We start from the raw sequence: 27,327 nt of genomic DNA, 5'->3' as shown, positions 1-27,327 counted from the left end.
TTCAAGACACAGGTTTCCTACGCATCTGTAGACCAGGTTGCTATTTGATCTGATGCAACATAAGGTTAAAGTCACCAGAGACCAAATTTATAGGTTACTCTTTAAATATTCTAAAAGACTAGACTTTAGCATGGTAAGCAATCACAAGTACTCTAGTATATGTAACTATCACAGAACACTAGGGCTTGGGGTTACAGGTTACTTTTGATTGAAAGAATAGAAATATTTCTAATGTGCAGATTTGTGTAGTCATAGCATCTCTATTCAACCCTAAAACTGTTTTTAATCTAAAAATATATATCTTGATAAAAACAGATGAGCGCAAGGCACATATCATTTTGTCAGTTATGTCATGAGCCTCAGAACTCTGACATCACAGTGTCAGTCACCTTGACTACTGCAGACTCCTCAGACTTCAGTAGTTGGTCTGCCAACTGCTGTATCTGTGTTTGGTGTTTAGTGCCAGGAAGAAAAGAGAATTTCAAGCCATTGAAAGGCTCTCCCTTCCAGGCCCTGCTGAAAAGGTATTTTTCTACTCTCCACTTTTGATCCTTAGGATGGACTGGTGATCTCAGATGTCCTCTCTTGATTCCTCCAGATTGTGTGAACTAATTCTTACAATTCAGCTCTAAAACTATTTAAGAAATCATGTTCAGTGCTATTCCCTAAATAAGAAAGACATTTTATGTCAGGGGATGAATGTTCTGAACTACATGGGAAGAAAATGTTCTTAGATCTCTTAAAATGGCTGTTGGAGTTATGGGAAGATTTATGGTTTGCTAAGTCTAGTTTTCTTAACTATTTTGACCAGAGAGTATTGCTGGATAGTGGTCACATTCATCCAAAGTTCTACAAAATATCTTGTTTTCAGGAATCATTTGATGTTTCCAAAATTATTTGCTGTGCTTCAGCAACTATTTTCTAAAATTTGAGCAATGCTATGATAGGAATGACTTTGCAAGCATCCTAATTCACTTGAATTTTATGTAACAAAATTGAAGCTACTTGTATACACCATTTCCCAAATTATTCTGTGTGGGGGACAACCATTGTTTTTTATCCCTCCTTTTCCCTTTTGGTTCAGTACTTGCTCTGTAAACGTAGTATATTTATGTGAGTTTTTCTTGAGGAATGGAAAATAGAAAATTAGCTAAAAGCACATTCTCCAAACATATGATGGTGTGTATACAAACATAAACATGTAGCATGAATTATAACTGATCTTAATAACAAAATCCTAGAGCCAAATATTGGGGTTAATGCTGAAAGATCAGAGAGACAAAGGAGCAAGCCACAGTCACCTCTTACCTCATCTGAGGATGGTGATTTCCTCACTGAAGATGTAGTTCTTCCCATTCTTTCAATTCCACTTGAGACAACAATCGCAGGTTGACTACATATGATTCTCCAAATCTGACATCCCTATAGTGACAGCTGTGTGACATTAACTGGATAGATCACTATGATTTACAGTATCTTTGTGATGAGAATGGAGCTGATGGGTTTCAGGATCATAATGTCAGTGACATCTACATGATGTCTCTCACAACTGACATATTCATAGTTTGGAAGAATTAGGGATTTGGGATCCTTGATGAAAATTCTGCATTTCATGGTTTTTGACACCAGTATTTTTATCATTCTACAGATATTGTAGTTTTTGCCTTCATTTTCTCAGTGGCTTGTATTTTGCTACTCCATTGGCCGATTCTAAAGAGTTAAATATCTTTGAGTTGCTGTAGTTTTAGACACAATTACTGTATACTACTTGTAATATGGCCGTTTCTCTTCTCTCAATGTGTTTGTTCATTCTTTTCCCTCCAAGCTATATTATTCTGTTCTTATAAATGTCCTCATCCATTCTATATCTTTAAAAATTGCTAGTCAGTGGAACCCTGCTATAAGAAGTGAGCCTTCATGATTAATTTCATGTAACTCCTCAACTTTTGTGTTGGGTTATTTTGTTGACGTTGACTATCTGTTTGCTTAGTGTTTGGCCTGTGCCAGGAAACGTTTCTCCAGTGCAATGGAGACTCTCAGTGAAAAAGTTGCACATGGGGAGGAGAATATTCAATATCTGGTGTTCAATGGACCAGTGGAACTCAGAAGAGGTTGTAGCAGTAGGAAGTGTCATCTCCATTTGTACAGAGACTTCTTGGTTGTGACTAATAGTCGGTAAGTATTCTCATGTTTCCTGATTATCAAAGATTATATCATGTCTATCCATTCCTGTGAAACAAAACAAAAGGGATTTACCTTTCTGTGCTTACAAATGGTTTTGCTCATTATCCATCCAACAATCTCATGAGGACCTATACTGTGCTGTGCTCCTGTAGAGAAACCAGTCAAGACTCTACCACAGCATCAGTGATTAGGAGAAGATGTCAGTAATCCCATTACTTTAGAAAGTTATGATCATAGTCAAGTAGATCTGTTATTAAGAGGAAGACACCAGTAGGCATCCTATGAGCAGGGGTTTCCTAAAATGCCATGTCACTTTTATATATTTCCAATGTAGGTGTACTTATTGGTAACAAGTTTATGTAATTTATACCCTCACTCCTGATATAACCATACAGTACCAACAAAAGAGACAAGGCTACACACATGAGATTTACTTTTCTGAGTGGTGTACCCAAACAGAGACTTCACAAGGCCGATGGCAAGGCAGAGAGACCCCACAGTTATGAGCTATAATTGAGTATTAGATTGCCAGGTTCCAAAAAGTGTCTATGTTACCTTGGGCTATTAACCGTTATGACATTTCCTGAACTAGAAAGTGGGACAGATAGAGGTCACATGATGTTATTTAGATATTAAATATTTTCAAAGATTCTTCAGAAGAGGCAAGTGCCCAATAAGTACTTAAGAACAGAGTGTGTGTCCTTTGCATTAACACAGTTTATTTAGTAAATTTAAAGAAATAGCTTAGTAAAATAAGTGTTTTTCAATGAGGTTTTCCTATGAAAAATTCCCAAGCACTGTTTCAACTACACAGTATAATTTATATGTAGCAGTTGACATCCTGAATATACAGGGCATGCATGTTTGTAAGCATGGAGAAGATGCATTCAGAACCTACCCTAGGAAGGCTTTTATCAGCCTATGCTTTGTTAAGGTGCATTTGTCCATTTGCTGAGCTGTGTTTGCAGTAACAGAGATGGGAGAGTCCTGCTTCGTCTGGAGAAGGAAGAATTAGGTCTTTCTGTTAACCCCACTGCTCCTTTGTTTCAGAAGCAAACTAATAAATCTTCTTTAATTCTCTTTTAGGTGTAAGATAAACTTTAAGATAAAATACATCATCCCGCTGAGTGCCCTGTGGATGGGGGAGTGTGTGGTCACCGACTTTGTAGGCCCCAGTCGGGCCAGGAAATCCATTCTCCTGGGATGGCCCATGGAGAATTTTGTGGCCACCTTTCGGTAAGACCCATAGCTTGGTCTTGTGCTGGCGTGAGCTGACTGTGGAATGACACAGTTGATTTCATATTGTCCAATATAAATGGAAAATGTCAATGGAAATTCTTTTTACTAAAATATTTAAGGACGAAAATCAGTTTTATCTGGTTACAAACACATTGTCAGGTCTTTCTAACCTGATGCTTTGGCACTCGCTTACCTACTATTTACTCCCGAGAATTACCACCATAAAAAGTCTAAAAGGATCAATAGTTGGTAATGCTAGTGTCAATCGTATGATACGTATCCAAGGTTCGTCAGTCATGATCTCAAGCTCCTCTGTGTCAGTGATGAGAGGGGTCTAAGGCACTGTGGAAAGAATTCGAGTGAGCAGGTAATTCCCCTCCTGCCATCTTCTTATTCCAATCATAATCTGATTTTATCTGAGTATTAAAGCTACCTAAATATGTGTTTTAATACTATTGAGTAGGCAAGCAGTTTTGAAAAATTCCTTTTATACACCAAAATGAACATTGTGTTCTTATATAAGAATATAATTACAATATAAAATCTGTCATCCCTATGTGTCTGTTTAGCAGGTCTTCTGTCTTAGTGTCTACAGACAGCTTGGGAGTGCTGGTGTCATTACACCATCAGGGTCAGAGGTGACTTGTCTGACATACGTTATTACCTAGTCACACTCTCAGGCTGGCATTAAATATGGAAGATCTCCGTGTATTGGGAAGCTCTCCAGGAGAACCTTTGCATTCAACCGGATTCTGTGACCAGACCTGCTGCTCTGGACAACGACACAGCAGCACTTGCTTTCGTTTCCACAAGAGGAGTTCATCCTGTGCATTCGATACCCACTCTTTCTCATTCTCTCTTCTGCTCAGACCTCAGCCCTCATCTGAATTCAGTCACCTAGCACACATATCTCCATATTTTGTAACCTTATGAAATGCTGCTTCAGTTGTTGACCTGAAGAAAGTATTTACAGAGCTTTTTAGTGAGATGTTCATAAATGTGTTGTAACCCGCATATCTTTTGCATATCAGAATCACCTACTGACTTTTTTATTTCTGATTCTTTTTCAGTTTTGACAATTCATAAAGCAGTTTACATTAAAAGAGTTTGAAGTGTCTGAGAGTTTAAGAATTTTTCTTAAATTGTGAACATCATCTTTCTATATGTTAGGTTGAGTTGTATACAACTATAACTGAGTTTTTCGCATTGTAACCATACCTGTCACCCATTGCATTTCATATTGCTATTATTTCACTTGCAACACTTGGTATAGTTAGATGTGGTAGCCATGTACATGTACATTTTGGGAGTTAAAGGGATGGTCTAACACATCAGATGAACTAGGTCTACTCTATAACACTGGTGGAAATTGGTGAAACAGCTGGTAATTCAAACAAAAATTGTGATAGCCTTGGAAAAAGGAAGCCTGGGAGTTACTTAGAAAATTAAACAAACTTCCTGCATTACTTGACAACTCCACCTCCATGTAACCCTTTGAAAATGACTTTTCACTGCCACACAAAAGTACGTGAATTAACTCACAGCTCTGGGCATTGGTGGGCACACACCTTCAGTCCAAGCACTCAAGAAGCAGAGGTAGGCAGATATCTGTGAGTTCAATGCCAGCCTGGTCTGCAGAGTGAGTTTCAGGATAGCCTCCAAAACAATACAGAGAAACCCTTTCTGGAAAAAAAATAACTCACATCATGAGTCACAACTTCCAACACGAGGCAAGAAATGAAATATTCAGTCAATGCATAAAGGAAATATGGAGTGGAGTGTAGGAGAAAAATGGGAGTTGTGAACTAATTTAGGGATAATTTATGACAAGGAAGGTGTTCCTAGCATAATCCTGTTAGCGACCACTATTGAAAGTGAACATAGATTGTCACTCTGAATCAATTATATGCTGTATGGAATTCAACTCACTTGTAAGAAAGTTAGGCCTAGTTTCTTCTTATGGGAACTTAGAGAGTAGATCAGTATTTATTCCTGGCATACAAATGAAATCCAGGAGCCCATTCTACATGGAGGGATGCTCTCTCAGGCTGGAAACAAGGGGGAGGACCTAGGCCCTGCCCGGGATTATATGACAGACTCTGAAAATCCTTCATGGAAGACCTTACCCTCCTTGGGGAGCTGAAGGGAAATGGTAATATGTGTAAAAAGTTAAATAAATAAATAAATAAATAAATAAATTTTTATTACCACTACTAAGACCCGTAATAAAGTAGCCTACAGGTGATCAGGAATACAGCATACGGCATGTAAATTGATCCTAATGTGAGTATCGTATGTGAAGAATGAATACACCATAAAGTATTTAACATAATCTGTTTCTGCAATTTGCCTAAAGAAGTAAAATAATGTGTTTGTTGTTTTTCTAAGATATATTATTTTTAAGTCAAGTCTTCCATGCATATTTAAAGTTCCTGAAGTATGATGTAACTTAATACAAACAATATGTTTTTGTATTTGAAAAAGTACTCCACCAGTGAGACTGCTTCGAGACAGTCACCCCTTTAACTGTGGGAACCTGAAACCTAGAGAATCTGCCTTACTGCCTGGGGTTACATAGCTTTAATCACACTGTGGCTTGCCATCACTGTAAGGTCACCAATAAAGGACAAGTTCTAACAGAAACCCTAACATGAGGAGACTTCTTATGTCTTTGTCCATACTGGTAACTAAGGGACACTAATACTTTGGTCTTGATACATACCCTAAAATCTAACAATTTAAGTAAGATAAATCTCACTTATCTTAAGTTCTTACTTTTATATTGCAGTTCCTCAGCCAAAAAGAGAGAGTGGTGGACTGTGCTTCAGAGGTAACTTGTAACTACATATTTTACTTCTTACTTCGTGATGAAAGAATGCATTATCTGCTGTCCAACACCCTAGTCTCTTCACTGTTTTTTTATATCATTGAGGATTTCAAATTTTTAATGTATGATTGAAAAATTTACCTCCCTACCTATCCCAGATCCAGCCTTTTCTCTATTGATCAAACATCGTGTCCTATTTCATAATAATATATTTTGGTCATGTTTTCTCCTCCATTTTCTCCCAGATTCTCCCGACACACTCAACTTTCTGTCCTTTTTCTCCCCCATCTCTCTTTCAAAGCTTAATGGTTGTTTAATCAAAAACCAAGAAACAATCACTTTAGCTAAAATAGATACTCACACCCTGCTACATCAACAAAATCAAAAGAAAGAAATAGCAATTAAGGCAAATTGTAAAAACAAAGTAACGCCATCCACAAAATTACTGTTGAGTGGGTTTTGTATTGGCCAATTATTCCCTGCCATAGGGCCTCCCTGGTTTATATGAAAGAATAGTATAGTTAGATCATGTGGTAGGTTTGTTTTTTTTGAGCAACTTGCACACCAATTTCTATAGTAGGCATATAGATTTGCATTCCAATCAGAAGTGAATGAGTGTCCCCACTTTCCAACATTTGCATCAGCATTTGCTATCATTTGAATTTTTTATCTAGGCCCTCTTGATTGAAGGAAAATGGAACTTAAAATACATTTAATTTTATTTTTTTTAGTTGGTTAATGATGCTAAAATTTAAAAAGTGCTTTTGTTTGTATGACATCTTTGGAGAGCTCTTTTTGTCTTATACCCCAATTTTTGTTTGGTCATTTCCTTTTGTTTATTTTATCTTATATTTTAGTTCTTTGTAGTCTAGACACTGGCCCTGTGACAACTGATGAAGACAGTTCCCACTCTGTAGGCTGCCTCTTTGCCCAAATCATCCTGACTTTCACTGTGCAGAAACTTCTCGGTTTCATGAGTCTCAATTATGAGTCTCTGGTTTTTATGTCTGCGCTATTGGCACTCTGTTCAGAAAGTGCTTTCCTGTGTCAATGAGTTTGCATGTATTTCCTAATTTTCTCACATATAAGATGCAGGATATCGGGGAGTTTTGTGTAGGCTGAGAGATAAGGACCAAATTTCATTTGTCTACATATAGCAACTCAGTTCAACTGCACTATTTATTAAAGATGGTGTATTTTCTCCAATGTGTATGTATGGCTGGCTTCTTTGTCAAAAATCACCTCACTGGAGACCTTGGCAATCTTTGGGGCCTCAAATACTAGATCAGTATTTATCCCTGGCATCCAAATAGACTTTGGGTATCCATTCTACATGGAGGGATGCTCTCTCAACCTGGACACATCGGGGAGGGCCTAGGCCGTGCCCTGAACAATATGACAGACTTTGGAGATCCCCCATGATGGGCCTCACCCTCCCTGGAGAGTAGTGTGGGGATTGGATGGGAAGTTGGGGGAGTTGGCAGGGGACAGGGGAGGAGGGGAGGGAGAAGGAGCTGGAATTGACAAGTGAAGCAAGCTTATTTCTAATTTAAAGAAGAAAATCACCTCACTATAGGACTGTGGGGTCACATGAAGACATCAGTTCTATTCATTTAATGAGTGACTGTTTTTAAGACAGTACGATATTGTATGTATAATTGCACTGCAGCATAATTGGGATCTGTTGTGATGATACCATCAGCATGTTTGTTGTTGTTTTTGATGATGCTTAATATTTGGTTTTGTTCTGGATATCCTCAGTGGTTTGTATTCCACATGAAATTCAAGAATGACTTTTAATATCTGTGAAATTTTTTCTTGGCATTTTGAAGGCAAATGCATTGCAAACATGATGCATAGCTATTTTCACAATATAATCCTGCCAATCCATTAATATGGGAAGTCGTTCTATATGCTAGTATTCTCATTTACTTTTTTCATTGTTTTTAAGTTTTCATTCATAAATGTATGAGTTCTTTGGCCAGATCTATTCAAAGTTTAGTTTAATTTTATGTGATTATTGAAAATGCAATTGAGTTCTTCATTTCTTTTTTTGTGTTTGTCATTGGTATATAAAAAGGATATTGACTGTTGTGTTTGGTGTCCTGTTACTTTTCTGGATATTTATCAGCTTTAGGAATATTTGTGTACTCTAGGTTCTTCTGCATACAATTGTATCATCTGGAAATAAATATATCTTGATTTCTTCCTTTCTTGTTTGTATCTCCTTCACCTCCTTCACTGGTTTTATTACCCTAACTAATATTGTAAAAATATATTGAGGAAAATTGATACGACTGAAACTGTCTTGCTCCCAATTTTAGCACAAATGTGGGGAGTTTCTTCTCTTTCTAGAATTACCATTGTCTGTGGTTTCCCTGTATATTGACTTTATTATGTTGAAATATATTCCTTCTATCCCTGTTCAGTCTAAGACTTTTATCATGAATAGATGCTGTATTTTCTCAATGTTGATTTATGAATCAAATGGGGTGATCATTTTCTGTCTTTTTGTCAATGTATCTATTGGATTATGTTTTTTTAACTTACATATGTGACCCTTTCTTCCATCTCTGGGTTGATGTTGTCTTGAACATAATGCAAAATCTGTCTGTGTTAATGCATTTGATTTGCATTTATTTTATTAATAACTTTAGCGAGTATGTTCAGAGATATTGGTCTTCATTTTCTTTTTAGTTATTATTTCATTTTTGCATCAGTCTTAGACCATCTCTAATTATCTTCTTGCTAATGTTTCCTAGATATTTTGGGAGCTTGTCACTTTTCCATCTTGGAGGAACTGTTGGCTAACACTTTCATGCAATCCTCCAAATTTTATGTTGGATAAAACTGTATTCTGGAACATAATATTAATTCATTATCAATACAAGATACTTAACTATGCACACTCGAAGGAAATACTGCTTCTTGGTTTTGAACCTTGAATGTTCTTTAGCCCTCTAATGGTGGAACTAATGTTTTCAGAGCAAAACCTGATACTAAATTGTCACATATTGCCGCATTTTAGAGCAACCCAGTATCTCCTAGAACATGCCCTGTTTTGCAAACATTACTACTGAGTCTAACTTTAAAAGTAAAATTTTGATAGTATATCCTTTATTGCCATGAAAATAAGCAATGAGACAATTTCACTTTTTTGTGTGTTTTTTATTGATTTGACCAGATCCATTGATGAACATAAGCAGAAAGACAGTGGAAAGAGTATCACACTTGAGATACTCACAGAGGACATCCCAAGCTGGAACACTGTATGTTCACAAAAGACCAATATTTTCATTGCGCAAAGCTGACTGGGGGAGTGAAAGGGCAAGGGAGGGGAATCAGGAGGAAATTTAAAGATAAGGTTGATAACTGACAACAGGATGGATCAAAGAGAGAGATTGAACATTTATGTGGTACTGCCAGAAAAAATATTTTCATGCATACAAATATGTCTTTGCCTATGTAAAAGAGTACTAGTTACTATCAAGCAGGATTGATCCATACTAGCTACAGTACACTATGTTTAACAAAGCATGTGTCTGGTGACTTCTATTGAGAGAAGTGTAGTTATAAAATACTTTTGCAGATATTTCTAATTGTAATTACGTGTTTATCTCAACTGCTATCACTTCTAAAGATACCGATTAATTATTTCTTCCATCTTTTAAAGATTTATTTAAAAATTCCTGTGAGCATAGTTATAAACATATATAGAAGTTTAAAAAAACTACAATGAATGACAAACACTCCACCTTACTCACCTGTTTGTTAATACTAGTGTGTGTGTGTTTGTGTCTGTGTGTGCATCTGTGCATGTGTGTGATGTTTTAAATGCACAGTGGCTGTCTTATCTTACATTCTAATGTGTCTCTCAAGGGTAAGAAAATTAGTTTTATAAATATAGTTCATCTGTGTTGTAAATTTTTGTGTGTGCCTGTATGTTTGTGTGTGTAGTATGTGAGCAGTGTTGAAAATAAACACAGGCTTTCACATATGCTAGACAGTGGCCCATCTACTGAGGTACACCTCTATTATGATATTCAATTTCCCATCTAAATTCCTTTGCCATCCATTACTTCAGTACTATTCTATTTCCAGAGAAAAGTCTGCTGGTGGGTCAGGTATTCCACTTATCTGTTATGTAAGAGTCGTTAATCTGAAGGTCTTCGTTTCTATGAGACCATCAGGAGTTATTGAGTTAGAGGGATGATTACTATAAAGGCCCTCATTTGTTCTAGATTTTTGTATAGAAATACATAGAATTGAGGTTGTACATTTTAACAGCGTGATGTGGTAACTAATATATTCATGGTGAACAAAACATGGTAAATACTCTATGCACTTAGTTCTGTATAAACTCTAAACTGGACAACATAGCAATGAAGGAGACAAATGGGGGAATTAAAAGTATATCCTGTCCAATAGTGAGGATAATGTTCTCACTTGAGTTTGTACCAGAAAGCTGGGGAGGCAGGAGTGAGCAGACCTTACTGAAGGAAAGCACTTTCCTTCCTGCTTGATTTCAATTCTGGCAAATTCTTTTACGCTTAGCATATGTGTGTGCGTGTGTGCATGTGTGTGTACAGAAAATCACCTTGTGATCTTATAAAGTCAATTTTATTTAGATGTGGTTGCACCAATACCCTATCTTGCCAGGATTGTCATTATTGTGGATTATAGGGTTCACAGTTTGGTTAAACTTAAGATTGATATTGTCTTCCAGTATCAGGTATCCCAATCTCAAGTAGTATTAGATTTAGACAATAAGCATGAATTTCCAAGTCAATGCCAGCTTCATTTCCCTTTCATTGTATGTCTGAACTACGCAGTATCTTCGGCCATGGGTATTTGCCTTTCATTTCTGAATAGTCACCAAAAACATTGACAATAGCCTAATATTTCAGAGTGTCTGGGACCCCACGGCACAAAGACTACAATAGAAGTGGATTCTTTGGCATAGTTTTATTTTTAGCCTGTATTGTGCAGCATGTTCATTGTCACAATATTAATGTTAGACAGCTACATTCTGAAAGTGTTTCCCTTCAGCACTGTTCACTCTTTATAGAGAGGGTCATTACTGCTGTTTTCTTCTCTATGTGCTGTTTTCCATAGGTTATGCCTGCAAATGCAGATCTGCCTGCTTTCAAAAACCTGTAAGCATAGTTAGCTTTCTTGTCCACTGAGTGTTGTGTGTAATAGCAATGTTCTGGACATATCTTTCTCTTTCTGTGGACAGTTTCTAATTATAAAGTGTAGTAGATATCGCCTACCATAGAATTTTAATGACAAACTTTCGCTCTGTATTCATACATTCATACATTCATCACCTCAATAGATCCCAAGCCAAACAAACTAAGAATGAAGCCAGGTGCAGAGAAATCACCACTGCATACTGTTATTGTTTTAAATTCTGTGGCATTTCATATGAGTTTATGAGAACAGAATACATGATATACAATGAAATAAATCAGTTTTATAAACACAATGTGCGAAAACAAGGAAATGTTTCTCTATCTCTTCAAATAACACCCTCCCATTGTGAAAGCTGACTCAGCTGAGCATCAGAGGCTGTGTCTCTTCTGAAAATATAATTCCATTGTTTAGCATTTATATTTGTGTGTGCACGGATGTATGCATGCATGCTTGTGTGTGTGTGTGTGTGTGTGTGTGTGTGTGTGTGTGGTGTATAATTCAGAAGACAGCCACAATTGGTGCTCTCTTTCTGCCATGTATACTCTGGGATTCTATTTTGTGTTATGGGGCTTGAGGGAAAGCACTTTTGTTTTACCATCCCCCATATTCTAGTTCACCAGTGAACATCTTATTATATTTTGACTGATCTGAATCCCTAAAGAGACACATATTAGACTAAAATCCCTATTACTGCCTATGGGTTATATCAAGGAAAGGAAAACCATACTCATGTTTCTGTCCTTTTATGTGTATCACTTTGCCATTAACTGAACTCAACTTGGTTACACGATTAATGTAGAAAATGTTTGGATAAATATCTATCAAATAGACGTTTCATGAGTATTATTAATCAGTACAATTTTTTCTCTGTGTTTTCTATAGTCATTCACTGTAACAGCAGCACGACTGGACACAGTGAATGATATCATCAAAAAGTTACGACCATTGCTGGGAATACCTGTAAGAGACTTGAAAATACCTTATTTATTCAACATCATTTTATGATCCATTAATATTTAAATAAGTGTAAAAACATTGCTGCCAGATACATGATTACTCTATGTATGAAATATTTTCATCTTCCTCCAACTTTCAGAAGTAAAGTCAGTTCACATGTTACATTAGTCTAAATATGGTCATTGCTTTTGTATTCTCCAGTGAATTTGGTATCAAAGATCAGCATGTGAAGTACATTTGGACCATTATACCACAAAAAACAGATTGTGTATTAAAATGAAAATGCATACACAGACACACACACATATGTATATACACATATATGTTGCACATGAAAATGCATACGTAATGAATTATTTGTAATTGTGTGTATACACACAATGAACATGATAAAAACTAGCTATTACAAACAACTAGATATATTTTGGTGCCATTTTCCCATATTTTCTTTGTCATGTAGACATTTTTGATACTGATTTATTCCTTAAGGCACAGTCTCAAATTAATAATTAGAGCATGGCAGGTTTGATATACAATTTCAACCAGAATTTATATGTAGAACTATATCCTCTGAATACTCGTACCACGAATCTAAGAGATGAAACATGAAATAACTGGAAAATAGAGAAACATACTTGAAAAATAATCCTGAATATAGGTCATGCATTCATTCCATTTTAGTGTATGTGTGTTTGTGTGTGAGTACACATACAAGTGTAAGACTGTACTTATTATATCATGGATAATATCATGAATATTATCATAATATCATGAAAGGTCATTATTTTCAATTTTGAATCAAAAGTAACCAAGTTATTAATAAGCCATAACTCTACTTAATGCATTTGTCTTTGGTATCTCATGTGGACTCTAACATAATTTAATAGATGATACATAATTTACATTTACTTGTTTCAAATGGATCCCAGAGCTGTGAGTTGTAAATCTGTTGTGGGTCTTGTTTTCTGCTTCTGGGTCATTATCAAGGTTAGACACTTGTCCTTTCTGTCTGCAGGGTGGGAATTTTCTGAATGAAGGTCAAAAGCTGACTTACTGTTCTAGTGTCCACCAGGCTTTGACTCCTGTACCTTGGTGGTTGATGTTCCCAGGCTTCTAAGTGTAGCATTGCTCAGTCATCATAGACAGAGTGGGCATGTGGCACTGGAGTAATAAGATGTCTGTACAGGAACATGTTATGACACACACAACATTCTCCAAAGCCTATAGGGATGTGGATGACAGAGACACTTTTCTTGCTTGGAGACAGAGCTTGCAGTGATTTCTTATTCCCAGTGTCACAAAAATGTTGCAGAAAGAATACAAGTTGCACTGACAATTCTGTTCTACCAGAAATGAGAAGGCAGGGACTTGGTTTCTCTGCAGATTCTTGGAGAGAGCAAGGACCATGGAACTCACCACAGTTAATTTCCACTGGCAGCCTCCTATTACACAGACCAGAATTCTTGCCTTGCTCAATATATTTCAGTTTTAGAGAATAAGAAGAGGAAAGAAAACATGTACTTCAACTGTGAACTGGGAAAACTACAGTATGACTTTTGGTTCTTCTGCTTTCCAGAATGCTGAGGAAGATTATCAACTGTGGTTCTCTTCTAGCCAGGAAGAAACACCAAGCCCGCTCCTGGGTAAGCATCTCAGAGACCTAAGGAGACTTGACTGAGTTAAAACTTTGTAACCCTGGATTGTTAAAGTTTTCATTGATTTTCTTATGCTAAGTACTCAAAAAGTAAACATCATAGGAAATGTTCTTTCATACATCTAAACAATGTTTACAATTCTTAGTGAGTCTTTCCCTCATCCAAGCATATGATGATGTCTGTTTAAATTTATATCCATTTGAGAACCTCATACATGAACAGTATATTTACATCATTTCCATCCCTTCATCTGGCCCCTTCATCTCTTCCTGCACCCTCCTCACTACCCTTAAATTTTGTGACCTTTTAAAATTGACTTTGGTGTTTGTGTGTGTGCATACATGTGTGTGTGTGTGTGTGTGTGTGTGTGTGTGTGTGTGTGTGTAGGTGTGTAGGACTGGGAGAAAAAAGTAAATTTAGTGTTGCATATGGCTGTGCATTTCACAGGAACCATCTTTTGATTGGTTCATCCAAGGGGAAGTCTGATTCTCCCTCTGAGTAGTCATTGACTATCTTTAGCTCTCCATCTAAGGGCAGGTGCTTGTGAGATTTACCCCATCTACAGTGGCAGTCAATTGGTGCTGCCACTCTTTAAGACTCATTTAGGCAGTTATATTGTTGAGATCCATGTGTGCAGCTTTCCTCTCATACACTGAAGGCAGGATCTCCTAGAACAGCTCCTGGTTTTCTGGCTCTCACAAGCTTTCTTCCTACTCTCCCAGGAAGAGATCTGACGTTAGGTATAGAAATTGTATTGTAGACATACCAATTGGAGGTGTGGATCCCACAAACACTTAGTCTCTGACTGGCTGGCAGTGTATTGATACCTACTGTGAGATCTCTGCATGCAGCAATATCTGGTCAATCTAAAAGTACAAGTTGTACCCAAGACATACACAGCATAGAGCAGACAGAAACTGGAATTATATTTATTTTAATATGTTTATTAACTTTATAAAATGTCATCTTGACATCAAGACACAGAACATCATTGTGAACCATGTCTGGCTTGAGGTTTCCTCATAACCTGTCAACCATGGTGACTCTGGTTTAGTTAGGATATATATTGCTGTGATAAAACACCTTGACCAAAATCAACTTGGAGAAGAAAGGGTCTTTCATTTTCCTCTTAACAGTCCACTGCTGAGAAGTCAGTGCAAGAACTCAAACAAGGTGTGGCCCTGGCACAGGAGCTGAGGCAGAGGCCATGGCGGGTTATTGTTCACTTTGTTTGGTCTACATTGCTTTGCTCGGTCTTCTTGTTATAGCATGACAACATCAAGGACTATCAGCACAAGGGAGGTACCACCCATATTGGATGGGCCCTCCCACAACAATCTTTTGGGAAGCAGAGGAATCACTGAATGAGGGAAGTCCTGAGTGTATCTGGATAAGGCCATGACCATGTTGGGGATTCCAAAGACTTGGACACATGGGATATTCAGCAAAGCTGTATCTTCAAAAGATAGGATCAAGGGAAATGGTACAGATTTTCTTGAGTGTCTGATAGGAGTGTTTATGAAAGATTGACCAGGGTGTGCAAGACCAGCAACTGCAGCTTCCTCCTGCGATGTGTTTACAGCTTCTTGAAAGCGGTCACCTACAGAGGCCTCCTGGGAGAATAGCTAACTCCCACCCCTGTGCTGGACCTAATAAACATCCCGAGGGTCTGAGTCATGCAGGGTTAGAAACTTCCCTAACTTTACTGTATGTGTCTCTGTGTCAGTCTTTCCTACATTCCATCATAGCCCCTATAGAGTGTCCCAGGAGCCAAACCATGCAGCTCACAGATAATCACCATTTAGAAATTGAACCACAGATTTGCCTTTGGCATGACATATTAAGACTATTTATCAATTGAGAATCCTTCTTCGCAATGACTCCTGCTTGTGTGAAGTAGACACAGCACCAACCAGCACAGGCTTCTTCTGAAGGCAAACACATTTCTCGTGTTTTCATTAACCATTATCCCATCACAAGAGTACATGTTACTGCATGTGGCACTGGAGTAATAAGTTGTCTGGACAGGAACATGTTATGACACACTCAACATTCTCCAAAGCCTATAGTGATGTAGATGACAGAGACATCTGTTCTTCTATAGAAGTTTACTGGACTCCAATGACAGAGACATCTATACTTCTACAGAGATTCCTGGACTCTGATCATTGCTGCTGAAAAACATTGTTGGTGTAGTTGCTGTCCCAAATGCATTGCGTCTGTGTTACAAGGAAAGGAAAAGCAAGAGATTCCAAGTTTCATGAGGGAGTAACAAGGAAGGAAGAAGGGAGACTTCCTGTAAAAAGTGAAAGCCATCTGTCATACAGGACATTTGAGAATTCTTTTACAGGAAGTATTTAAAAGCATGAAACAATGAAGAAAGGATTATACATGGAAATGGTGACAAGACAGTGCATGGTCTTCTGTCTTGTCAATGTGGCCTCCTGGGGCTTCTGTGTTTCTTGATTCCTGTTATTTTTCCCTGGTTGCTGTCTGGTGGAAACAGTGGAAGGAAAGCATAAGGAAAACCACTCCACTGCACTATAGAAGGCAGCTTCAGAACTTACCAAGGGAACTGAGCTGTCTCTGTGAATCTGTCAGGAATCATGGTGGAGAAAATATTGATCAGAGCTATTCTATTATTGAAGAGATAGGAACCAACAAGAAATTCATATTCTCTTCTTTCAAGATAACTCTTGACACCAGGAGACACATGACTAGATGATTAATCTAGAGCTAGAAGGTTCTAGCAGATCTCCAGTGTTCATGTGTAGCAAGGCAACATGTTGGAATTTTATTCTCTAAACCTTAAAAGTCCATGTTTGGACACCTGCTTCTCTAGAGTCCTTTCCCTGAGGACTCCAGGAGCCAGAGGAGACCTGCAGCTCTTTTCCCTGTGTGTTTACGTCCTCCTAAAGGTCTGTTGATCCATCATCACTGTTAGCATTAATCTATATTTAGCATTTTCTCTACACAGGGCATGAGAACCCATATGCCATCAGAATGTGTGACCTTCGAAATTCTACTTATGTGGCAGTGGGACCAAGAGATTACACTGATTATCTTGATATCAACAAGGCCATCCGGGAGCTGCAGTCCCCACATAAGCCAGGACTATTCATCCTGAAGCCCAAGGACTCACCCAAAGACCAGAGCCGTGAGTCTCTTGCCTTCCTTCAAGCTTTTAAGTTTACAGGATCTTTAGTTCTTCTGTTCCCATTTTCCACCAATAATGTGAATGTCAGGGAAAACAACAGACCCCAGTAAGAGAAATCTCTTTCCCCAACAAATGTAAAGCCATCTGATCTCATTTTTTAAAAAGGGAGTAAGAATAGCCTGTTTCCTATTGATACAAAATTATATTTCTCTAGATACATTTGGAAAGTGAAACTGGATTCCTACTAATTTGTGGGTTCCTTTTGATATCAGTGTCTCTGGGTTTCTTTATTTCTTTCGTTTTGTGTGCTTGTTTGGTTTGGTTTGGTTACCTTTCCTGACCAGGTTTTCTTTTTGTAATGGAGATCCACCTGCCTCTGTGTCCTGAGTACTGGGCCTAAAAAAACGTGTCACCAGTGTTGTAGTATCTCCTGAATTGGGGTGTGGGGGCCATCTCAATCTTTTTGAGGTTCCCTGTCCCCCGCCTGCCCCAATGTCTAAAACTGATTGGTAAGTAACTGAGAAGGCAGTACCGTGGCCCCTGCTGGAGAGGCCAGGTCAAGGCAGGTATACTGAGTCATGGCCTCATGAATTCAGTTAAGAAAAAGTGCTGAGTTCTCATCCATTTGCTGAGTAATCTCATGGAGTCTGTCAAAGTTAACTACATTATTAGAAAATGTCCCCATGCCTTCCAGGAGGCAGTGAATCATAATGTCACTACTCTGGTGGCCCTCATGTCCCTTCTGGTAGTCCCAGGCAGGGTTCTGGAAAGGGACAGCATCTAATCACCAGAGTCCTAGTATCTCCAATTGGGTTAAGTCTGCATGCTGTGTGGCCACTGCCTGACTCTCTCAAGCTCCCATTTGTAAGAGTGGAGGACACAAGGAGACAAAGATCTTGACAGGATAATCCATTGATTTGAGTGAATTGACTGAACTCTCTTATGTGGGCAAAAGGGATGAAAGGAGAAAGAGTCCAACCATTGTGTCATGTTTGCAAGATCCTGGAGGGAGCAGGGAAAATGGTCCAGGAGGACACTTTCTACCCTAGCACCCTCCCAGAGGGTGCAGAGGCGAGCAGGGGTCTTTTTTGGGACCATATGTGTGTGGTCACTGGAGGGGCAAATCACTGTGTCACCTGAAATTAGGGAGAGGAATTCCAGAGGGAACATCCTGAGTGCAGGTGGGGGAGGGCGGTCACATAGGGAGTTGTCACTGAGAGGAGTCAGAGTAGAAAGAGGGGCAGCAGGGGGAGGGGGAGCATTTGGGTTCCAGTGTAGAAGCAGGAAGAGGTGATAAAGGGATTGGGGCTGCAGGTTTGGGGAGAGGACAGAGTAGGAGGAAGTTGGAGGTATAGAGGACAGGGCTGGCAGGGGTCCCTGAGGAGAAACAGGAACTTCAGGGGACTCAGGGCTGAAGGCTCAGGGTCAGTGTCTCCATGGGGAAGCACATCTGAGGGCTCTTTGAATCTGAGCAGCAGAACCTGAGCCATGGAGTACCGACTACAGAGGAAGGGAGGAGCAAGAACCCCAGAATTCCTGTATGTAAGGATGCTCTGCCCTCATTGTGCCTGGGACATAATTGCAAGACTTTTCTAAATCACAAAGGAGGTTGAAGTCAAGGGTGCCCTCTGTTGACTACTTTGAATTCATGGTCCGTAGTATATTGTAGTACAATCACAAAACAAAAAGGAAACTATCTAGACAAACCCTAAGGGTTACTGAATTGCCCATCACCAACGCTACAGCTTAAACCAGAGGTTAAGGCAGCCCATACTCTGCAGTAGCTTAGGTCAGATTGCTGGGGTAGGGATGACAAATTTAAAAATCTGATTTCCTGAAACCCTTTATAACACTGTATTCTATTTCCTCTGCCTTGAAATTTCTCCCCATCACCCATTACTAATTTTCTGACTTCTAAGTCCATTCCAAGGGAAACACACTTATTTGGAGCTTTGAGTAACTGACTTAGTATTGGTTCCCAGAGTCAGGACTCTGCTGCCTAGTACCTTGAACAGAGAGGTGAGTTCATTTAAAGGGTAAATACAGAAAAGACAAGTGACCAGCAGTAAGATATTCGGTAAAATTTCCCACATCTTCTATGCCATATCTCTTCTGCTTGCTTTAAAATTATTTGATATATGCAGCTTGTTTAAGTAAGCATTATAGACCCATGTTGGGTCATCAACAAAGTACTACAAATAATGACCTTCATTCTTTTTAGATTCAGAGAAAACAGTTAGAAGAAGATGTTCTTTGATCAACTGGATTTTTCGGCGAGGCCCTGACTATGTTCGTCTGGACACACCAGGACCAAACACTGGACGTTTTGGAAGGACACTCATGGACACTGGTGAAGATGGTGAACTGTCTGCTACAGTTCTGGTAAGCATCGTTTTGGGTTTTTTCTTCTGTTGCCAGATTGTTTTCAGAGAATACAACACTTTCAAATCCTGTCTCTAAGTGGAAGAATCAGTAGATACCCCATGACTAGATTTCTCTTTTAGAGAAAATAATACCCCATTTAGGTTTTATTGATGGATACAAGGCAAGCCTGAGAGGAAAACACATTCTTGTCTTTTCCACTGGTTGAAGCAAAGACACTGCCTTCTGGATGAAGACGGGCACAATGGGCTTGACCTGTGAACTCTGCCTCACATCACCTGTCAGGTTCTCCCTTCAGCTCCACAGGAGTCTGAGCTCTCCTTCCCTGACCACGATTGCATTGAGAGTGTTTATTCTTAAAATATGAAATATTTGCCATCCTTTCATTTCTGTTTTCAGTAATTCAACATGAAAAATTTTCATGTGGTATTAATCCTTTAATCCTAACAAAATATATGAAAAACATGTCCCATATTTTGGTTTGTTTTATTTCAAATAAGTTGCTATATATCACTGAAAATATTTATTGAGCATCTAGCATTTCTCCAAGCACTGTACTCCATGTAGGGAAGCTTATGTTATATGGGAACACATTTATCATATTAAGTAGAAGATTGTACTACAGTAAGTCTTAAATGTTTTATAAAATCTAGCAATAACCACAACTGCCATAATACTACCTCTGAAAATTAAGAACAACTTTGTAAGGTTTTGTGCAGCACCCAAGATTTCTGAGTAAATCAGTGGCAGAATAAATTGCAGTCGCTGTGGGTTTGTGACTCTGACAGCATCTTTCTACATTGAGAGCCGTAAATACTAAGACAGAAGAGAAGGAAATGTAAGACTGGCATGAAGTACATGTCTTCACTAAAACATCCATAAACCCAGGTAGCTGCTAATCCAATGGAATCATGAGGACATACCATTTTATGACTAAACTTGTCACCTTTTGTTTAATCAAAACTGAAAATGGAGTATAAGCATGTGCATAATCCATACACCCAGTGGAATCATCTGTGAGTTGGTCACTACACTCATGTGTTATTTTTTAACCTCCTAGGGGTTCATAGGACTACACAAAATGGCACAGTTCTTTGAAATGAATGAAAGAACTCGGATATTTGAGAAAAAAAATTACTTGATCAAAACATCAAACATTATAAAGAACAAAGCCCTGAAGCACTATTTACTGTGTTGTTACTTTGAAAATATTCAGTGACCCTACTTGCTTCTCACAAATACAGATCAAATGTCAAAAAAACCTTGCTACATTATTTAAATAAGACACATTACACCATAAATTTCTAAAATAATACACTGAGTGTAGTAAATTTCTTTGAAGTCAGCAGGTAGCATCATGCATACTCAGGGGTCTACAGCAAGCAACCAATTAATAATTCACTATCTAGAATGGAGATGAGATTCACATCTTGAAGTCATACATCTTTAGTTCTTTTATCTTCATATTCCTGACATTTCTTTGCTGGACGGTGTGTGTCTTACTGTTTTAGAAAGTATTAGAATCTATTTCAATAAGAACTGAGGTAAGCCTAGTGTCTGAGAGGATATTTGTACTAAAATAACATATTTTTCATTCAACAGTGACTATGGGACAACCTCTTGATGCAAGACCATTGAACGCCACTGTCCTGCACAAGGGACAACTGCAGCAGGCTGTCTGAGGCCCCATCTGGACCAACTTGTTTAGCTAGCTGTCCATAATTTTTTCCCTCATTAGAGATTAGAATCCCTGTAACCATATATAACCTCTTTCTTCACTTATTGTCACAGTATTTTTTTCTGAAAAGTCTTTCTCAAAATAGTGACTGGATTCGTTACGACTTTGTTTGCATCCTGTCCATACTGAAATAGCAGAATTCTTCAACAAAGGAATCAAAACACCGAGAATAAACCAAGAGAAGCATGAGTTGACACCTCCTTCAATCTATTCACAGCTGAGAAAAATCTGTGTCCCAAATATCTCCTGTTTCACTATTTTATATTATTTGAGTTCTATTTAGTATACTATATGAATTAGATGCATTTGCTTATGTTATATTACATGTATTCTTTATTTTAATAATAAATATTCCATAATTTGATGTTGAAACAGTTGTGTTTTGTTCATGACTCACATGGCTCTTTGCAGGATGCTCAGCAGGGAATTTTAACTGGTCTCAGCTGTAGAAGTCATCAATGTGCAGTCATCTACCACCAACATTGGGATTCAGTAATATGTCTGCCACCAGAACCGTCTAGGTATTTGTTCTCTGTCTATGGCAACTTAGTCCTGCTTTCTTCACATGGTAGAAGAGTTTTCAGTAGCAAGAGCAGTTGACAATGGCTCACTTGTCGAAGATTACTATGCCAGGTTCCAATCTAAAGTTAATTTAGGAGTTACCTATGTGATGCAATACATTAAGAACTACAATAGGAGCAGGTGCTCTCTTCTACTCCATCACGTTGAGCCTTGCCCGGCCCTGGCCTCGGGCTTCCTCTGCTGCCCCTGGCCTCCAGCCTCCTGCCTCTCGACCATGGATCCCTGCAATGTGAGCGAGCTACAGGCCTTCCTGAAGATGTGTACGCAGGATCTGATTGTCCTGCACACCTAGGAAATGCGTTTTTTGAGAGTGGGTGGAAAGCATAGGGGGTAAAGTACAGCCTGCTTTTCATGAAGTTAATTCAGAAGACAAAGTCAAGGAAGAAAAAAGAGAGGATAAGACACAGGAAAACATAAAGACAGATGAACCATCAAGTGAGGAGAATGGTGTAGAAATTGACAATGATGGTGTTATTGAGCCAGACGCTGGTGCCCCTCAAGAAATGGGAGACAAAAGTGCAGAGATAACTGAGGAGATGATGGATCAGACAAATGAAAAGAATGCGCCTGCCATTGACGCCCTAAATGATGGTGAGCTGCAGAAAGCCATTGACTTGTTCACTGACGCCGTCAAGCTAAATCCTCGATTGGCTATTCTGTATGGCAAGAGAGCCAGTGTTTTCGTCAGATTACAGAAGCCAAATGCTGACATTCGAGACTGTGACAGAGCCATTGAAGTAAACCCAGACTCAGCTCAGCCATACAAACGGCAAGGGAAAGCACACAGACTCCTGGGCCACTGGGAAGAAGCAGCTCGTGATCTTGTCCTTGCCGGTAAACTGGATTATGACGAGGATGCCAGTGCAATGCTGAAAGAAGTTTAACCTCGGGCAGAAAAAATTGCTGAACATCGGGGAAAGTATGAGCGAAAATGTGAAGAGCAAGAGATAAAAGAAATAGAAAGGGTGAAGAAGGCTCGAGAGGAGCAAGAGAGAGCCCAAAGGGAAGAAGAAGCCAGAAGCCAGTTTGGAATTCAGTATGGCTCTTTTCCAGGTGGTTTTCCTGGGGGAATGCCTGGTAATTTTCCTGGGGGAATGCCTGGTAATTTTCCTGGGGGAATGCCTGGCATGGGTGGATTCATGCCTTGATTGGCAGGAATGCCTGGACTCAATGAAATCCTCAGTGACCGAGAGGTTCTTGCAGCCATGTAGGATCCAGAAGTCATGGTGGCTTTCCAGGATGTGGCCCAGAACCCAGCAAATATGTCAAAATATCAGAGCAACCCAAAGGTTATAAATCTCATCAGTAAATTGTCAGCCAAGTTTGGAGGTCAAGCATAATGTCATAACAATGTTGAATGAAGAGCAGCTTAGCTCACTTACTGGAAGTTGCAATAATACAAACCAGTGTACCTCTGATCTCACCTGGAGAGCTGGGGTGCTTCGAAGAGAATCCCTTCCTTTCTGCATCAAATGCGACTGAAGCATTTTACCGTGGTTTGCCATTAGGGTCTTCATTCAGATAATGTTTTCCTATTAGGAATTACAAACTTAAAACACTTTTCAACCTTAAACATATTTTTTTAAATTAGGGGGTGTTAATTCCTACATGTTTCCTTACTAATCTTTTTGGGGTTTTCCTTTGAATTACTGGGCAAAGAAGGTGAATATGGTCGACTTACTGTTTCCATGAATGGAAATAAAGATTTGTTAGTGGGAAGCAAATAAAACCCATTTAAGTTGATTGAGTTGGATATATAGTTACTGAAGCATCTTGGTTTGTCTTTTCTTAGCATTTCATTTCAAAATGATCTATTTCAGTGATTTTACTGGGACCACCAGTATTAGGATCTGACCCACGGGACTGAAGTGTTGGACAGAGCAGCAGCAAGTCCAAGGTTTTGTTTGACCTTGTGCAAGCTGCATTTAAATCTTACACGATTTTTATTTATTTATTCATTTAGTTTGGTTTTTACGAGACAGGGTTTCTCTGTATTGTTTTGGAGGCTATCGGTCCAGCCCGGCCTCGAACTCAAAGAGATCTACCTGCCTCTGCCTCCCGAGTGCTGGGATTAAAGTCGTGTGCCACCACTGCCCGGCGAATTTTATTATTTTTAAGCATTACAGTGCTTAAAATAATAATAATTTAGTTCTGCCATTGTTTACTCTTTGAGGTAAATGTTCCATGTCATTCCTGTATAGAGGAAAAATGCTTTCTATGTTTGTCAAAAATTACCTTTCCTATTAGAAATACCTGTCTGCTTGTCCTCCTCTTGAACTATCTTCTTGAACTTAAAGATAGTGACTTTTCCCTAACATTCTCATTTCTATCACTCATAGCATAATTGTGGAAGCATATTTATTGCCAGTTTAATTTTATATAGAGCACATAGGGTAATTGTAGGGCCATACCTGTAAGAGCTGTGGTGTCTTACTTGGCTATGGGGTTGCTTGATTAAATATTAAACTTTTACACTTGTGAACACCTATCATATCAGAAGTCATTGGAAAGAAGAATTACCTTTGGTTTTAGGTATGCTCATGAAATTGAGAAACGATTTAGATTTTAGAGTTCATGTTGAAGTATACATATTTGTATTTTGAAGAATCTGTTTACATATGATGAAAGATTCATTTGTCCTATTTAGCTCTTAAACACTTCGATGTAGTTAATGCCGGTTTTCTCTCATTTCCCTGCTGCAAGAATAAAGAAAACGATAAATCCCGAGTGCATATTTAAATCAGCATATATCTGAAATCATATGCTCATGTGGATGTAGCTGCTTCATACAGCAGACACTGATGCATCTTGTTACATGTTAGAAAGAGCTGTATTGGAGCAGAGCACGCGTGTAAGTCTTTGACAAACATCACATATTCTTAAATTTGAACTTCGCACAGTGTTCTTTTTATTCAAGTGTTTTCTCCTTTGGTAGTTTCCATGGTGTGCTGTGCATTATTAGTGAAGATCAGCTTCTCTTGGACTCTAGCTATATATGCTCTAATTATATTCGAATATCCCAAATATTACCATAAATGGGTGAAATTGCTCTTCTGAAAAATGTCCTTTGCGTTTGGACTTCTGAGTTCCACAGGGAAAAAACAAATACAGTCTTCTTTTTTTCATAAAGACTCAGTATCACTTCTACACCAGAAATTTTGGTTTTTTTATCTTCACTAAAGAAACTATAAGGAAAATACTATAATAAGGTAAAAGTGTTTTCTGCTTAAAGATATGTGGTTAGTATCCTAAAATGCTAAAATAAAATATGGTTTCAAACTGAAAAAAAACTACAAGAGATAAGGGGGGAAGACATTTATGCAGGGTTGGTTGTTATACACACCTTCAATCCCAGAACTTAGCAGGCAGAGGTATGAGGATCATGATTTGAAGGTCAGCCTAGTCTACAAAGCAAGTTCCAGGACAACCGAGGCTACACAGAGAAATCCTGACCTGAATACAATGCATAACTGAATGAATGAATGAATAAATAAATAAATAGATTTTAATTATGGAAGGCTCCTATTTGTTATGTGTGATACTGTTAACCAAACCTGAGGAAACACATCATTTCTTCAGCTTTAGAAACTATTTGAATGCATTGAAAACATAGAGACTGGCCTCAAACTCACAGAGATCCACCTGTCTCTCCCTCCCTAGTGCTGGGATTATAGGTGTGCACCAACACCTGGCAGGAATTTTCATTACTGATATGACCTCCAACTCATTGTATTTATCTGACAGCTTACTGGATGACAGATGCTTATCTTAGTGTTACTAGTTTTATTATAATTTTATTACATCAGTAGAAGCAAATGAAAAAAATAGATATTTAATTTTTCAGCAATTGTTACCTTTCCTCCACTTATGTAAATTTTTCTATTCTAAATCTTATTCTTTAAAAATACGGCCACATCCCAGGCAGTGGTGGAGCACATCTTTAATCCCAGAATTTGGGAGACAGAGGCAGGAAGATCTCTGTGAGTATAAGGCCAGCATACTCTACTGATCATGTTCCAGGACAGCCAGGGTTTTTACACAGAAAAACACCATCTCAAAAAACAAAACAAAAATAAAAACCCATACCCTAAAGCCAAAATGTAGCAATATACAGAATTTTTTCTTTATGTCTGTCTAGATATATAGTTTATATGTTGACTTATCAAACATCTTTCCCATCAATCATGATCAACAAGGAGCAATACAAATCATCAATCCTGTTGGTTAACATTTTCACCAGTGGAGAATAAATTCATATAATAATTTTATAATTAAGTATAAAATAGATATCTTTTTATGTGTTTGCCAGTATCACACAAATAACCAGACTGTGTTGCAAATTTCCTTTTAAACACAATGTTATTTTAACTCTTTTTCTCTGATCATACTCAGTAGGATTTATATTAAAATTTATATGCATCTTTTCTGCACCATTTACAATATCACCCAATTTCCTCAGTATCAAACAAAGTGATGATTTTTCTACAAAATACACTAGGTAGGACAAGATGTTGCAATTTTTCTGGGACAGGGTTTCTTTGTATAGTTTTGGAGCCTTACCTAGAACTCACTTTGTAGACCAGGCTGGCCTCAAACTCACAGAGAACCATCTGCCTCTGCCCACAGAGGGCTGGGATTAAAGGTGTGTACCACCCCTTCCAGCTGCAATTTTTAATACTTAGCTGTTTCTATTAGTATTTTAGAGATAGGAGTCCAACCAATGTAATTTTCAAGCCAAATGCAATGTGTAATATGTACTAAAGTTTATCTCCCCAAGAATATGATAGTGAAAGAATGTTCTCTAAGATTGAAGAAAATGAGATGTCTTGGACATAAAAGTAACCCAAAATGATTCCTCCTAAATGAGATAGTAACAACACAGCTGCTGGACATAATGAACTCAGAACATGAGGAACTAATAAACTTGGCTATAGTCTCAGATGTTTGAGGAGTCGGTGTCTATAGGAAATTTGGAGGTTATAATTATTTCGATTCCTGAATTCTCAGCCATATTGGACAAATATGCTCTTCACAAAGGATTTGAAAGTAATTTTTATTTGCCTTGCATGTTAATAGTTCATAGATTTTATGTAAATCTGTAAATAGTCGTGTGACAATACTTCTTCTAGTAAGAAGCAACACAGTCTACCAATTCCAGAGAGGGAGCCCATAACAGACAAAAGTATCTGTATCACACAAGTCAATGTGATGAAGAAATGAGTTGTATTGGAGTTTTACCTCTGCAGTATTACAGGAACACTGTGGGGGTGGTGTTACTCGCAGGCACAGAAATGACTCAAGAACGCTCATATCACCAAAGCCCACTCTAGCACTGGCAACAGCTCACATGTTCATTCTTAGCTCTGTGAACATATAGACAGATGAAAACACTGCATTAATAAAAATAATA

General features: G+C 38.3%; 1 protein-coding gene and 1 pseudogene across 1 annotated transcript; both read left to right on the top strand.

The window, feature by feature from the left end:
* Positions 1–415: 415 nt before the first annotated feature.
* On the top strand, positions 416–21,681 carry LOC121134063 (rho GTPase-activating protein 20-like). Its single transcript, XM_040731673.1, has 10 exons — positions 416–524; positions 1,991–2,175; positions 3,271–3,420; positions 6,212–6,253; positions 9,435–9,519; positions 12,329–12,406; positions 13,980–14,046; positions 17,036–17,215; positions 19,437–19,597; positions 21,200–21,681. Exons 2-10 carry the CDS (start codon positions 2,027–2,029, stop codon positions 21,200–21,202), a joined length of 915 nt encoding a protein of 304 aa, XP_040587607.1. The 5' UTR covers positions 416–524; positions 1,991–2,026; the 3' UTR covers positions 21,203–21,681.
* Positions 21,682–22,131: 450 nt separating this feature from the next.
* On the top strand, positions 22,132–23,499 carry LOC121133970 (annotated as a pseudogene).
* Positions 23,500–27,327: the final 3,828 nt, after the last annotated feature.

Source organism: Mesocricetus auratus, unplaced genomic scaffold, assembly GCF_017639785.1.
Source record: "Mesocricetus auratus isolate SY011 unplaced genomic scaffold, BCM_Maur_2.0 Super-Scaffold_100025, whole genome shotgun sequence".
Classification (NCBI taxonomy): domain Eukaryota; kingdom Metazoa; phylum Chordata; class Mammalia; order Rodentia; family Cricetidae; genus Mesocricetus; species Mesocricetus auratus.
Note: the sequence above shows the minus strand (reverse complement) of the source record. Positions and strands in the feature narration are given on the sequence as shown.

What these genes read in the sequence shown, in the direction of transcription:
- LOC121134063 (XM_040731673.1), top strand. Translation starts at nt 2,027, where the DNA reads ATGGAGACTCTCAGTGAAAAAGTTGCACATGGGGAGGAGAATATTCAA. An exon ending in TGGTGGACTGTGCTTCAGAG is followed by an intron (nt 6,254 to 9,434) that starts GTAACTTGTAAC and finishes TGATTTGACCAG; the next exon opens with ATCCATTGATGAACATAAGC. An exon ending in GACCATTGCTGGGAATACCT is followed by an intron (nt 12,407 to 13,979) that starts GTAAGAGACTTG and finishes TCTGCTTTCCAG; the next exon opens with AATGCTGAGGAAGATTATCA.